Here is a 14,285-nt window from a genome sequence, read left to right as displayed (position 1 = left end):
TAGGAGGCATAGTGTCTGGTTGTCTCTCTTTGTGGTGTTAGTGGCCTTGAAAATCAATGCAGTCCATTAGGGATTGTAAAATGGCAATGTCCTAATGCTAGCATTCTTTTTTCATTTATTCTTTTCTATAATAGGAAACTTCTCTCATCTACTCTATGGTATCACTCTAAGGTACAATTTATATAGGAAAGCCAGGATGAATTTTTACAAGTTTGCAAAATAATGAATTGGTTTGCTAGTATTGGGGCTTCCCTCATGGCTCAGCTGGTAAAGAATCTGCCTGCAATGCAGGAGACCTGGGTTCGATCCTGGGTTGGGAAGATCCCCTGGAGAAGGAAACGGCTATCCCCTTCAGTATTCTGACCTGGAGAAGTCCATGGACTGCACAGTCCATGGGGTCTCAAAGAATCGGACACGACTGAGCAACTTTCACTTGCTAATATTGTGCTTCCCTGGAGGCTTACATGATAAAAGAGTCTGCCTGCAGTGCAGGAGACATGGGTTGGGTCCCTGGGTCAGGAAGATTCCCAGGAGGAGAGAACGGCAACCCACTCCATTATTCTTGCCTGGAGAGTCTCTTGGACAGAGAAGACTGGTGGGCTACAGTCCGTGGCATTACAAAGAGTCAGACACGAATGAGTGACTAACACTTTCACTTCACTTTTTCACTTGCTACTGTTATCCTCCAATGTTGACCAGTTAACTAATTTTTAAAGTGACATGGTGATCTCATGGATTCAAACATATTTGATATAGTCAATCTGTTACAGTTATCACCCTTACTGATGCTCAGATTGTCCTGTGTTAGTAAGTACCCTCTCTAAGTTGGACCTTGTATCCTTTTGACATAAACCTAGTTGTCTTTGAGTGCCTTTTAGCACAAAATGAGACCACAATCTAGGTGCTAATGATTCTTATTGCTACCGACTGATAATTTTTTCTAGACATTTTTTCTGGACAGAGCTAGGAAATATAAATTTATAAATTTGAAAATATTTAAAGTTATAAATATATCATATATATATTCTTGTTGATACTTCCAATTCAAATTCAGGACTATATAGTTTTTACTTAACTTCTGCCTTACAACTGTATCTCCTTTCATCCCTGCTGAGAACCCCAGGTCTCAGTCACACTGAGAGTGCCAGGGTAATTCACATAATCATTTACTGTATTTCACAGTACAGAACAGTCTCCGAAAAATAACACCAACACTGTAACCAACAATATGACAACTAAAAAGCCGTTTCAGATCTTTTCAAATTCTTTTTGTCCTTAGGGTATATGTCACTAAGGATGTTCAGTCAGTTTATTATGTTTTAAATTTATTTGGAATAATTTCTCTTAGAATAGTTATGCCATCGATTTGGCATTTATTTCCATTTTCTGGGAACTGTTTTTTAAATTTTTGTTTTTTTTAAAATTAATTTTGTTTTAAAATTTTCAATGTAAGTCATCTTTGAAGAAGTTTATTTTCTATCCTTGTCTTCTTTACCCTATTGCCTCCTTCCTCTGTAGGTAACTACTTAAAAATATCCCTTATGGCTTATTCTTCCTTTATATGTTTTTTAAGTATAAGCAGATATTTTTGTTCCAACACCCTTTCTTAGCTAAAAGTTAGCAAATTAAACAGTTTTCTCCACCTTCCTTTTTATTTTTTAAAACATAGGGGACATAGATTATGACTATAAAATAGTAAAATTGAACCTAAAGCTGGAATGTTGAGCAGGATGGAAGGATGGTGAGGATTTGGTGTGTTGGGGAGTTGGGGAAGAGCCTGTTAGATGACCAGACAGTGTGAGCAAAGACATGAAGATGGGAATGTGTGTGCTGCCCATGGGGTCAGAGAGCCTTGCTGGAGTTGCAGGTTTGGTAGAAGAAATTGACTGGCAGGGAAATTAGCTAAGATCTTTTTTGAAATAATTCCGGATCTGGTAAGGGTCTTAATAAGGTGTAGATGCCATTACATTTATTCTTTTAAGAAAAATTTACTGAGCACCTCCTATGCGAAAAATCCATCGGGTGTTGGGCAAACCATGGTGAGGAAGACAGTTGGTCCCTCCCTAAGAAGCAGAGAGATTTCATTTCTAAGGAGAAATACAGTGTACTTTGGGGGCATATAAAAGGAGGGTAGTCAGGAAAGGCTTCTAAGGAAGTACTTTTAGGCTGAGATTGGGATGATGAATAAGTGTTAGCTCCTGGTGATGGAGGTGGGCTTAGCAGGGAGAAGGGGATAGTTCTAGGCTCAGGGAAGAATGTGAGTGTGATTCCAGAACTCAAAAAAATGTCCACTGTGACTGAAAGGGCAGGAGAGTGGGCGATAGAGAGGATGAGAGTTGAGAGTGAACCTGAGAGAATTGCAAAGGAGGACTTGATAAGAAAAGGGAACTGTTTCCTGGAAGGTATACGATGGGGACTCAATACATTTAATGGATGAATAAGTTTGAAATTTCAAACGTGGGCTAAGAAATCATGGAGCCGAGGAGCCATGGGTAGGAGTAGGTAAATGAGCACAGGATGTTATTTTAGAAGGAAGATTCATTGGGTTTTAGACACATGGATCTTGAGGCATGGCATCCCAGTGGCTTGTCAAATACTGAGCCTCATAGCTTCAGTATGCTGTTGAAATTGCAAGACTCAAGCATGGGAAATGGAAGGTAGAGTGCTCATCCTTGGGAATTATGGTTGGAGGAAGGAGATGAGCCTTAGAATGGGGCAGAGGAGCAGGATGGAGTATTTCAAGAACAGAGTGGTAAATAGGCTTCATGCTGCAGAGAGGTCGAGGAGACCAACACTTTCTTTTTGGCCATGCCATGCAGCTTGTAAGATGTTAGGTCCCCAACCAGGGATTGAACCTGGGCCCTTGGCAGTGAGAGTACAGAGTCCTAACCACTGGACCACCAGGGAATCCCCTCAAAGAGACCAGCTTATACCAAATGAGGCAATGTGGTTGACACCACTTGCAAAATTCCAATACATTGTGCAGACTTATGGGTAGAGTATGGAGGTGGGAAAGACATGGGATCCATAGTTACAAGACCTCGGCTCAATCCTACTTCTGCCTTTTACCATCTTTCTGACCTTGGGCAATAATTACTTAAAGTTTTCCGGGTCTCAGGCTGTTTATTTATGAAATGAGAAAGAATGGCTGCCATGTTTGCATCTCAGAGTTATTGTGAGGTTCAAATTGAAAATATCTGTAAACCATTGGGTTTTCCCCTTCAGTGTTGCATAAAGGGTAAGACAAACACATAGTACTTGAATGAAAGTTTGAATGAATGTATGAGTATTACTGTGGCTACTAATTTATGTTTCAACAGAGACCAGATGAAGAAGCTGTGGTGGATCAGGGTGGGACCAGCACAATTCTCAACATCCACTATGAGAAGGAAGAGTTGGAAGGTAAGGCCTGCTGTTACGTGTCCTGAGGGAAATCAGTGAGAGGGAAATCACTGGTCGGGGAGGAGCAGCTTTGCTCTCAGGAGACCTGGGCTGGAGTCCTAACTCTGGCTCACTAGCTGTGAGACCTTGGGGGAAAGTCACTTTATTTCCCTTAGCCTCAATTTCCTCATCTCTTAAACAAAAGTAGACATAATACTACCTGTCTTACTGTTAGAATCTAGTAGACAGCTAGTGAGACAGTGCTTTGAGTACAGTAAAGTCCAATGTAAGTACTAATAAATGACCTATTCCTTGAGAATGTGAAGCACTCAGATCAGCTTATTGATTCTTGATGATTGCTTCGAATCAGTAAGCAAAAATTACAGATCTGTATAAAATACAAACACAAATCTATACGAAAGAAATAAAATACACATAGTTTTTAAAACTCAGTTTAAACATAAAACATTATTTTTATCCCATTTCCAATGTTTGCTTTTCCCCTTAATACCCATTTCTGTCTGGTGTTTTCATCTAAAGAAGAGGGAACACACACATACACCTGTAGTATATTTGCTGAGGGTCCACAGCACAGAGCTGTATAAAAACCCACTGAAGTGGAAGGGAAGGAAGAGGCATTTTAATTGGCCTGTTCCGTCCATCTGTCTCTCTGTCAAGGCTCTTCTCCCCTCCCCACCCCCAACTCCCCACATGACCATCGTGTGCTGTCCTTCTGCTTTCCTTTTTCCCACAGAGCCTAGTGTCCTGATAATGCTGGTGATGCTCAGTTCTATTAAAGAAAGGCTTGTGTCCACGATAACTTTAACACGAACCCACATTTGGCTCAAAAGCCTTTGTGAAATCTCTATAGCATCTCCTGCAACGTTGAAGGCTATGATACAGCAACTTTCTAATGATTGAGACAGCATGTGAAATGTTCTCTCTGTACTGCTTGTTCCCGTGCTGGGTTTTTTTTTTTTTTTTTTCATCAAAGTTGTACAATCCCCAGAGAAAACTTGTCCTTTGGTTGGGAGAGTCAAAGCTGCAGAGGCTGACTCAGCCTCTGGGTCTGTTACCATGAGAATTTCTGTGGGTGGCTCCGTGGAGGTCAGTGGCATTCGGATGTATCAAGATCAAGCTTCCCAAGTTATTTTGACCAGATGGAAGAGGAGCCAGTGTGGCTCTCAGCAGTTGGAAGAAAGTGTAAGAAAGAAGGGTGTGGAGGTGGGAGGCGAACATTTGTTGAATACCCCTTGTGTGATAAGCATTTGATTAGGCACTTCTTTGTCTTTTTAATCTTCACAGCAATCAAGGCAGGTAGCTATCATCCCCATTTTACATGGTGGGGAAACTTCTCAGGCTCTGAGCAGGTAAGACTGGGATGGAATTCTTCTCTTTCCACTCTATCATACTACCTGCAAAGGAGGACTGTACTCAGAGATAACCACCCAACCTCAACATCATGTGAACATTTTTATGTACTGCCCCTCCCCTTCTTCTGCCTTGTTAATCCTATTACCCCTCTATCCTCTCACTGTACTGTGGGAGTACTGTCACTTTTAGTTTAGTTGTCTGAGCCCACTAGACCTTTGCCCTCAGCTAGAAGTTAACCATTTATGAATACTCTTCTCTACTTGGGAGTAGAATAATTAGCCTGGACAAACTCTCTTGGGTCCCAAGGACTGAGTTCCATCACAGAGATCAGCTGAGTAACTGGCAGTAGGAGCATCTTCTCAAGATGACATCATCTATTCCTTACACAGTCTCTACATTTTCCTGTAAAAGAAGGCCATGTGTGATGATGGCATTGCTAGGAGATAGTATACAAGGAAACAGTCGTTTACACATAGACCATTTTGAAAATGAGAATCTTATTTACATTGGCACTTTAGAAAAAAGCACTATAGGCAAATGGAGGACAAATAGTGCCTACTCCTCAGGCCTGATATGGTTCTTGAGTAACTCTGGAGAGAAGAGGAAGTTGTAATGTGCTGTAGGATTGACCGTGCTGTGGGCTCCCAGGGCATCCCATAGCTCAGTAAGGCTGTGCTCAGGCAGGTGCTGTCTCTAGAAGACATGGAATAAAATCAGTTCTACTGTGATGGAAGACAAGTAAACTGTTCTAATTGTATTCTAGTTCGCTATGTGTGCCATGCTACAAGGTTCTGTGGCTGCAGATAAATCTCTGGGTCTTCCTTCCCCTTTGTTCTATGCCCTTGACACCACCTAACATAAACCATGTTCAGAACTACTTCTGAAATGTAATCTCTGGACATTGTTAGAGACTTTTGTAAACGTGAGGGTTGTTTTTTTTTCTTTTTTTGCATAGATTAACTCCATCAGCAGAAGAAGGTGCACTAAACCATTACATTGTGTGTGTGCTCAGTTGTGTCCAACTCTTTGCGACCCTAGGGACTGTAGCCCACCAGACTCCTCTGTCCATGGACTATTCTTGAAAAGAATACTGGAGTGGGTTGCCATTTCCTCCTCCAGGGGATCTTCCTGACCCAGGGATAGAGCACATGTCTCTTTGTCTCCTGCATTGGCAGGCAGATTTTTTTTTTTTTACCACTGTGCCACCTGGGAAGCCTTTGCTTTATATATATATATGTATATACACATACACATATATGTATGTATATACATATATATATATACATAAAGTATGTGTGTGTATATATATATATATACACACACACACATATACATGAAGAGTTAAAAGCAAACATTAGGACAGATTTCCAAAGAGAAACTCAAAAAGAGCAATAGTGCATGATTTCTTCAGTGGACTCTCCCAGTCCCAGAGGAACATAGAGCAGTGGCTTTATTGAGAGAAATGGCTTTTTCCATCTTTTCTGGCAGATCATTATTCCTGATTAGCTACTAGACTAATGAATCCTAGAGTGAATTTGGTACCTTCAAATAAGTTTTTAACAGAGGTAAGAGCCATTTGGCCTTAGTTATAAGTTGGGAAAAAAGGGGGGCTTGCAAGTGCTCCACATGTTATATGTTCCCTGCCATAACTGACTTTGACTCAACCTGAAGTCCAGAAAATAGGGCACCCATCAGTGTGCTAAGGCGGTCTGTGCTTTTTGCGCATGCTCCATGAACAGCGCGCTCAGCGTGCACTCAGCTTCCGACAGCCCAGACTCCATCCGCAGGGTGGGCTCGCTCCTATCATGCTCTGCAAGATTCAGTTCCGGTTCACTAATGATTGCTCTCTGTATGTGTGTATATACTTATTTAAAAAGTAAACTCTACAATGACATCTCCTAGTAAGTTTTATTAAATGAATACTTGTATTTGCACACAGTCCCTAGAGAGTAGGTTTGACCTGGGAGAAAGACTGGGAAAAAGGCGGAATTGGGTAAGTAGGTAGATGAGGGGGACGAAGACTGTGTGGGTAGGAGAGCGGTTGAGAGGCCAGTGAAGTGACCACAGGATTAGTTTCGGTTTAGTGAAGTCCCTGGTCTACAGAATCCCATTAGATGGACTGGATTTTGTTGGTGCTGCATTCGTTTCCCAGTGTCCATTTGTTTGTCATTGTTTCTGATTTCACTCAGAATATCTGAGTCCCCGTTTCTGAGTCTCCAGCCTAGAAACTGATGTCTGGTTTTCTGATAGCCATTTGTTTGTTCTTAGCTCTGACCACTGCTGGGTTTTGTTTTCATTTTTGCCTGTCTCTCTGGTGTTTTCAAAAGCACGTGCTATGGCTGGCTAATATTTATGGGAACTGATTGGACCAAAAATACTTCTTAGAGGAAAAATCTTCCTTAGTAACTCTTCGCAAAAGTCCCGTATATAGGAACTCTTCCTGGATTGAGCTTTCCATTCCTAGGTTGGTTAGGACCTTCTCAATCATCTCATGCCCTGGTGAGTATTTCATACACTCTAAGCACATTCACTTTGGTTGCATGTTCCTTTTGTGGCCCTTTTCAGATACTGTGTTTTGTTATATAAGGAATTCTGAGAGGAAGAAGGTCTGATCTGGGACTTTATTTCTTTTTTTGCTTTTTAAAATTTTTTAAATTATGAAAATATGATAACACATTTATAGTAGACTTAGACAATATAGAACAAGGTTACCTATAGTTCCACTATATATTATAATTATTTTTTTAGTAGATAAATTAAGATTTTTACTTGGAGTTTCAATATCAAACTCTCAAAAAGTTAATAGAATCAATATGCAGAGAAGTAGAAGGAGAGAGTAGACCTGAAAAGCACTGCAAACCATTTCAACGTAATTAAGATTTATACAATTTCCACACAACAGTAGGATACAAATTCTATTCAAATTCCCGTAGACTATAAACTAGGAGAGACTACTGGAACATATCAGGGACATAAAACCAAGTGCAAAAATTTGATGGCATAAAGGTAATAAAATAATACAGAGTCTGTTCTCTTATCACTGTGGAAGTGTGTTAGAGATCAATATCAAGAGATATTTGAAAATAGTATCCTAACATAAGATACCAGGTCACCTCAGCTGTCTGACTCCAACCAGTGGTGATTCCTGCGGCCTGGCCAAAGTCAGGCCACAGGGAACTTTCTTCACTGGAACTCGTGCCAGTGGTATCTCAAGGAAGAGGGGTAAGTAGGAGCCATTGTTCACTCTCCGGCTTGCTTATGCTTTTACTAATACCTGTGCCCTTATGGCAAGTTCTCTATTGTCAGTTGGAGAAGGGAAAGCAACCACAAGCCTTGTTTACAGGTGGTTTCAGTTGCTATGCTGGGGTCACCGGTCTTGGCAAGTGGAGATGTACTGTTCCTCTCATTTCAGAGAGGAACAGAGGAATTTGTAAATTACTTAATATTTTTTTCAATAAAATGTTTATGTTGGAAAAGAAAAAAAAGATATTTGAAAATAACCCACATATTTTCAGGTGCAGTGTTACATTTACCAGAGATCTTTGACTTAGTCATTGAAAGGTTCAATACAGTTAGAAGACTGGAAAAACATAGAGGGTGATTGCAGAGAAGAAAACATTTAAAAGAGAAATTAATATCAAAATGAGAAATTAACATCAAAGATACTTTTAAAATACCATGTATTTGGAAATTATATGTCTACTTTTAAATGATGAGTGTATCTAAGGAGCCATAACAAGGAAATAGTAAATATTTGTAATAGAATAAAAATGAAAAGAGAATTTACCAGAATTTGTTGCATGCTGCTGAAGCTGTTCAATACAATCAAATACAATGTGGAGTCTTGAATAAGTTATGAAAACAAATAATGGACACTAGCATAAATTTTTTTTGAAATTTGAACAAAATCTATACTTTAGTTAATAATACTGTGTCACATGTTAATTTCCTGTTTTTTAACACATAGTATTTCTTTAAATTCTCAGAATTGGATTAGCAGTTTCAAGCTTCATTCAAATTTTTTTAAAAAGATCACTAAGATAATAAATTTTCTAGACTTTTAGCAGTAATACTAGATGCCAAAATACTTGGAACTCTATCAAGTTTTGAGTGAATATAAGTTAGAAATCTAGCATTCTATTCATGCTAAGTCAAACGAGTGGAATCAAAATGTCATAAATTTTTTAGCTAGGAAAAAATTCCCAAGTTTTCTAAAATATATATATTATACATACTATTTATGTTTATATACAAAAGATTTTCTATTACATTTGATAAAGATTTGAGAGAGAACATTAAAAAAAAAGAAGAGATGGAGAAATTGGAAAACAAACTAAATGAAGTGGGGACACTGAATGAATATGAAATAGAAAAAGTAAAACAATATAGACAAAAATGAAAGATAATCATATAGTCCAGTTTTTTTTCTTCTTTTTAAAAATTAATTTATTTATTTTAATTGGAGGCTAATTACTTTACAATATTGTAGTGATTTTTTGCCATACATTGACATGAATCAGCCATGGGTGTACCCACCTCCCTCCCCATCCCATCCCTTAGGGTTGTCCCAGTGCACCGGCTTTGAGTGCCCTGTTTCATGCATCGAACTTGGACTGGTGATCTGTTTCACATATGGTAATGTACATGTTGCAATGCTATTCTCTCAAATCATCCTATCCTCGCCTTCTCCCATAAAGTCCAAAAGTCTGTTCTTTATATCTGTGTCTCTTTTGCTGTCTCACATATAGGGTCATTGTTACCATCTTTTTAAATCCCATATATATGCGTTAATATACTGTATTGGTGTTTTTCTTTCTGACTTACTTCACTCTGTATAATAGGCTCCAGTTTCATCCACCTCATTAGAACTGATTCAAATGCATTCTTTTTAATAGCTGAGTAATATTCCATTGTGTATATGTACCACAGCTTTCTTATCCATTCGTCTACTGATGGACATCTAGATTGCTTCTGTGTCCTAGCTATTGTAAACAGTGCTGTGATGAACATTGGAGTCCAGTTGTTTTTAAATATGGCTGCTCATTAGAAACGCATCTGGAACTTTGGAGAAAAAAAGCAATACCTGGGTATTTGTATTCTTCAAAAAATTCCAAGATAATTCTGATATGCATCTGGATTTTGAAAAGTGATTACAGGTTTTTCTTTTAAATGGTAGCATTAGTGATATAGAATTCTATTATTTTCTGTTGACCAGTCATGATTAAACAGTATTAATAATTGTTACATAATCACAATAGTAAAAGATGTTTATCAGTTTTCACAATAGTCAGATAAAAGATAATTATAATTGCAAGTCATAATGGAAACATGATTAACCTAACAATGTAAAATAATTACATACAATTTGAGGGGTTAAGCAGTGTGATGTGGTAAGTGGAAGTGCATGCATGGACACGTTTTCATCCACCCAGCCAGTTTATGTCTTTTGGTTGGTGCATTTAATCCATTTACATTTAAGGTAATTATTAATGTGTGATCCTATTACCAATTTCTTAATTGTTTTGGGTTTATTTTCTGTAGGTCTTTTCTTTCTCTTGTGTTTTCTGCCTAGAGAAGTTCCTTTAGCATATGTTGTAAAGCTGGTTTGGTGGCGCTGAATTCTCTTAACTTTTGCTTGTCTGGAAAGCTTTTGATTTCTCCATCAAATCTGAATGAGAGTCTTGCTGGGTAGAGTATTCTTAGTTGTAGGTTCTTCTCTTTCATCACTTTAATACATCATGCCATTCCCTTCTGGCTTGTAGAGTTTCTGTTGAGAAATCAGCTACTAGCCTTATGAGAGTTCCCTTGTATGTTTTCATTTTTCCCTTGTTGCTTTTAATATTTTATCTTTGTTTTTAATTTTTGTCAGTCTTATTACTATGCATCTCAATATATTCCTCCTTGGATTTATCCTGCCTGGGACTCTTCTCTGTGCTTCCTGGACTTGGTTGACTTTTTCTTTCCCATTCAGGGAAGTTTTCAACTATTATCTCTTCGTATATTTTCTCAGGTCCTTTCACTGTCTCTGTTCCTTCTGCATGCTAAGTCGCTAGTTGTGTCCAACTCTTTGTGACCTTATGGACTGTGGCCCACCAGCCTCCTCTGTCCATAGTATTGGGTTGCCATGCCCTCCTCCAGGGGATCTTCCTGACCCAGGGACTGAATCCATGTTTCATATGTCTCTTGCATTGGCAGGCATGTTCTTTACCACAGTACCACTGGGGAAGCCTGGGACACCCATAATGTGGAACTTTTTTATTGGTTGATTGATTAATTTTTGGCTGTCCTGCATGGGCTTTTCTCTGTTAGTGGTGACTGGGGGCTGCTCTCTAGCTGCTGTGTGCAAGCTTCTCATTGCAGTGGCTTCTCTTGTTGTGGAGCATAGGCACAGGCTTCAATAGTTGCAGTTCTTGGGCTATAGAGCATAGGCTCAATAGTTGTGGCACATGATCTAGTTGCTCTAAGGCATGCGAGATCTTCCTGACCCAGGGATTGAACCCATGTCCCCTGCATTGGTAGGCAGATTTTTTTTTACCACTGAGCCACCAGAGAAGCCCTACCCTGGGACTTTGAGGAGCTTGCAGATGAATAGTGGGAGAAAAACTGATAGATACCTAACTTTAATGCAAGACACGAGATAAGTACATAAGGGAATGCTAGCCAAGGACTTTGGGGATTTACAGGAAGGAGGCAGGCACATCTGATCGAGGGGATCAGCAAAAATACCAAGGAGGAAGATGTATTTGCAGTGAGTCTTGAAGGAGTGAGCCAAGTCAGCGTCTGGAAGGCATTGGCACATTTTTGGAATAGCAGTTTGGTATAGATGGAAACCAGTGTGAGGTGAGGGTAGGAGCATCAGCTGAGGCCATGAGAAGGAGACAGAGTCAAAACCAGGCTGTTCTGTTGTTGGGGTAGATGCAGAAGTTATACATCTCTAGATTTTTTTCCCCAAGAACATTTATTCATTGTGGGCATATATGGAATTTCCATTTTGATTTTTCTTGAGCTGATCACTCAGTTCTTTTAGAGAGCTTTCCCTTTCTTTCCCTACTGAATGTATAATTTGTTCTAGAGGAAGAAAAGACTAGAAAGGAGGCTGGGGCCCCTGCGTGCTGGAGCATAAGGGTCCTGATTGTGGGAGTGAGCCAGGATCAGAGCAGTGCTTCAGGAGGGCTTGTTTGTAGGATTGAATTGGTAGGGGAGACAGGAAGGAGGCCCCTGCTGTTGTCAAAATGGGAGGAGAAAAGACTTGATCTAATCTGTGGATGATCATAATCTGTGGGATGGAGTGCTGAGGGGCAAGGTGGAAATACAAGGTAACACTGAGGTTTCCAGCCTGGAAAGTTGAGAGAATGGTGATGCCATGGACAGAAAAATATAAGAAATGAGTATGAGCCTGATTTGAGATGGAGGACAGTGAGTTTGCTTTGGAACATGTTGACTTACCAGAGATAAACATTTGTGGGTCATTTGTGGAAGGAAACTTTGAAATCATGAGAGTAAATATCACTAAAAAGAGAGAAGAAAGGGACAGAAACCTGGAGAACCTTCCTTCAGTGGATTGTGGAAGGGCTGGAGAGGCAGTCAGAGGAGTGCAAGTGAGCCAGGGAAGGCAGTGGTACAAGTGTTGGGGAGCCCAGACCAACATGGGGAGGAAGTCATTAGAGATTGGGATGATGTCTAGAGCCTGGTGGGCTCTCCAGGAAGTCTTTTGAATTGAGTTGAGAGAGACATAATATGATAGACATAGTGGTTTAGTGGACTTTAGTGTCCCTAATGAAGGCAATCAGTGGAGAGCAGCCACATGCAGAGGCTATGGAGCAAGGAGATGGTGAGGAAAGGGAGCTAGATCAATAGACTGTTCTTGAACGTGACCTGATGGAGGAACTTGGAAGAGTAGCACTTTAATGGGAACATTTCTTTTTTTAATTTATTTTTATTTTAAAACTTTATTTTTATTGAATGAAAGAATCTTTAAATTCTATAGTGCTTTACAGTTTTCAAAACTTTCACACACATGATTCCATATAATCCCATAATAACCCCTTTCCCTCCTACTCCTATATTGCTTCCCTCCCACCACCCCCACTGGTAACTACTTGTTTGTTCTTTATATCTGTGAGCCTGCTTCTTTTTTGTTTTATTCACTGGTTTGTTGTATTTTTTAGATTCCACATAGAAGTATTGTACAGTATTTGTCTTTCTCTAACTCGTTTCACTTCGCATAATGCTTTCCAAGTTCACCCATGTTGCTGCAAATGGCAAAACGCCATTCTTGTTTATGGCTGAGTAGTATTCCATTGTATGTATATACACCACGTCCTCTTTATCCATTCCTCATATGATGGACACTTGGGTTGCTTCCATACCTTGGTAATTGTAAATAATGCTGCTATGAACATTGGGACACATGTTTCTTTTCAAATGTGTGTTTTGTGGTTTTTTTTTTTTTTTAATATATATACCCAGGAGTAGAATTGTTGGATCATATGGTGGCAGGAACATTTCTTTATTAGGTTAAGAGAGACTTGAGAAGCCCAGGGAAGGGATGGATGGAAAGGAGGGACTGAGGATTACAACCCAGCAGGATGGGAGGTGATACTCATTAACCTGCAAAGAGGGGGGGCTGGGGGAGTAAAGTGAGCCAGGCTGAGAAGGTGGGAGTTCACAGGACAGAACCTGTCTTTTCAGTACCGCATGAAGTGAGGTCACCTGCTCAGAGGGAGGAAGTGTGGGTAAGCTTGTGGATGTGAAGACAGTGACAAAAGCTCCTGTGGGGGGAAGATGTGCAGAGGCAGCCTGAGATCAAGAGTCAAGCAGCAGTAACTGGGCAGAAATGGGGCAAGGTCACAGCCCCGTGTGTCAGGCATAGCATCCTTACAGTTGCTGGTCCTGGGCCCCAGGCTGGGCAGGAAGGCCAGGGGAATCAGGTGGAGGTGAGAGAGGCCTGGAAGTCAGGAACAGAACAAAATAAGGTTTATGGATGGGATGGGAGAGTAGAAAGGAGGAACTAGAGAGGAATGCTATGGGATCACTTATTTTCTTGTATTCTCTTTTTGTAAAATATGTAATATCTCTCCTTTATGCTCCCAGCCTTATACCCCTTATGATTTATAACTAGCCTCTCACTGCTATTCTAGATGGTGTATTCTACAGCACAGAAAAAATAAAATGGAAACTGATCCTAGAATGTACTGGCTGCTAAAATTGATTCCAGGCATTGTGTTAAGCATTTTACATACATTATCTTATTTACTGCTCACAAAAATCTTCTGAGTTTAAAGAATAAGCTTCAATATTCCTTGTTAAAGACAGTCACAGAGAGATTAGATAACTTGTTCAGGTCACATGGCAAGTGAATGGTGAAATCAAGTTTTGGACCCAGGCAGGTTGACTTGAGCACTTAATCATTTTCCCAAATGACCTCCGTGCCAAGACTTGCTGTAGGTGTCCTGGTGTGACCATATCACGTTTTATCAATTGCTCAAATTGTCTTGTAGTGGCAACTACTAGCTTTTGTTTTTCCCCTA

General features: G+C 39.9%; 1 protein-coding gene and 1 non-coding gene across 10 annotated transcripts in view; one reads left to right on the top strand and one right to left on the bottom strand.

Annotated features, from left to right (window-relative positions):
- The window catches only part of SLC4A8 (solute carrier family 4 member 8), an 89,597-nt gene that overhangs the window by 11,349 nt on the left and 63,963 nt on the right, over positions 1-14,285 (top strand). For all 9 annotated transcript variants that reach the window (XR_009690235.1, XR_009690229.1, XM_061127574.1 and 6 more), the window contains exon 2: positions 3,321-3,402. Coding sequence is in view for 7 of the 9 variants with exons in the window: in XM_061127574.1 (XP_060983557.1) it covers positions 3,321-3,402 (82 nt within the window). In the remaining 2 variants the exon portion in view is untranslated. The remainder of the gene's footprint in view (positions 1-3,320; positions 3,403-14,285) is intronic.
- On the bottom strand, positions 2,835-2,907 carry TRNAE-CUC (transfer RNA glutamic acid (anticodon CUC)). Its single transcript has one exon. It is a non-coding gene; the product is annotated as a tRNA-Glu (tRNA).

Source organism: Dama dama, chromosome 3, assembly GCF_033118175.1.
Source record: "Dama dama isolate Ldn47 chromosome 3, ASM3311817v1, whole genome shotgun sequence".
Classification (NCBI taxonomy): domain Eukaryota; kingdom Metazoa; phylum Chordata; class Mammalia; order Artiodactyla; family Cervidae; genus Dama; species Dama dama.
The sequence above is the reverse complement of the archived record's forward strand: the minus strand, read 5'-3'. Positions and strand labels throughout refer to the sequence as shown.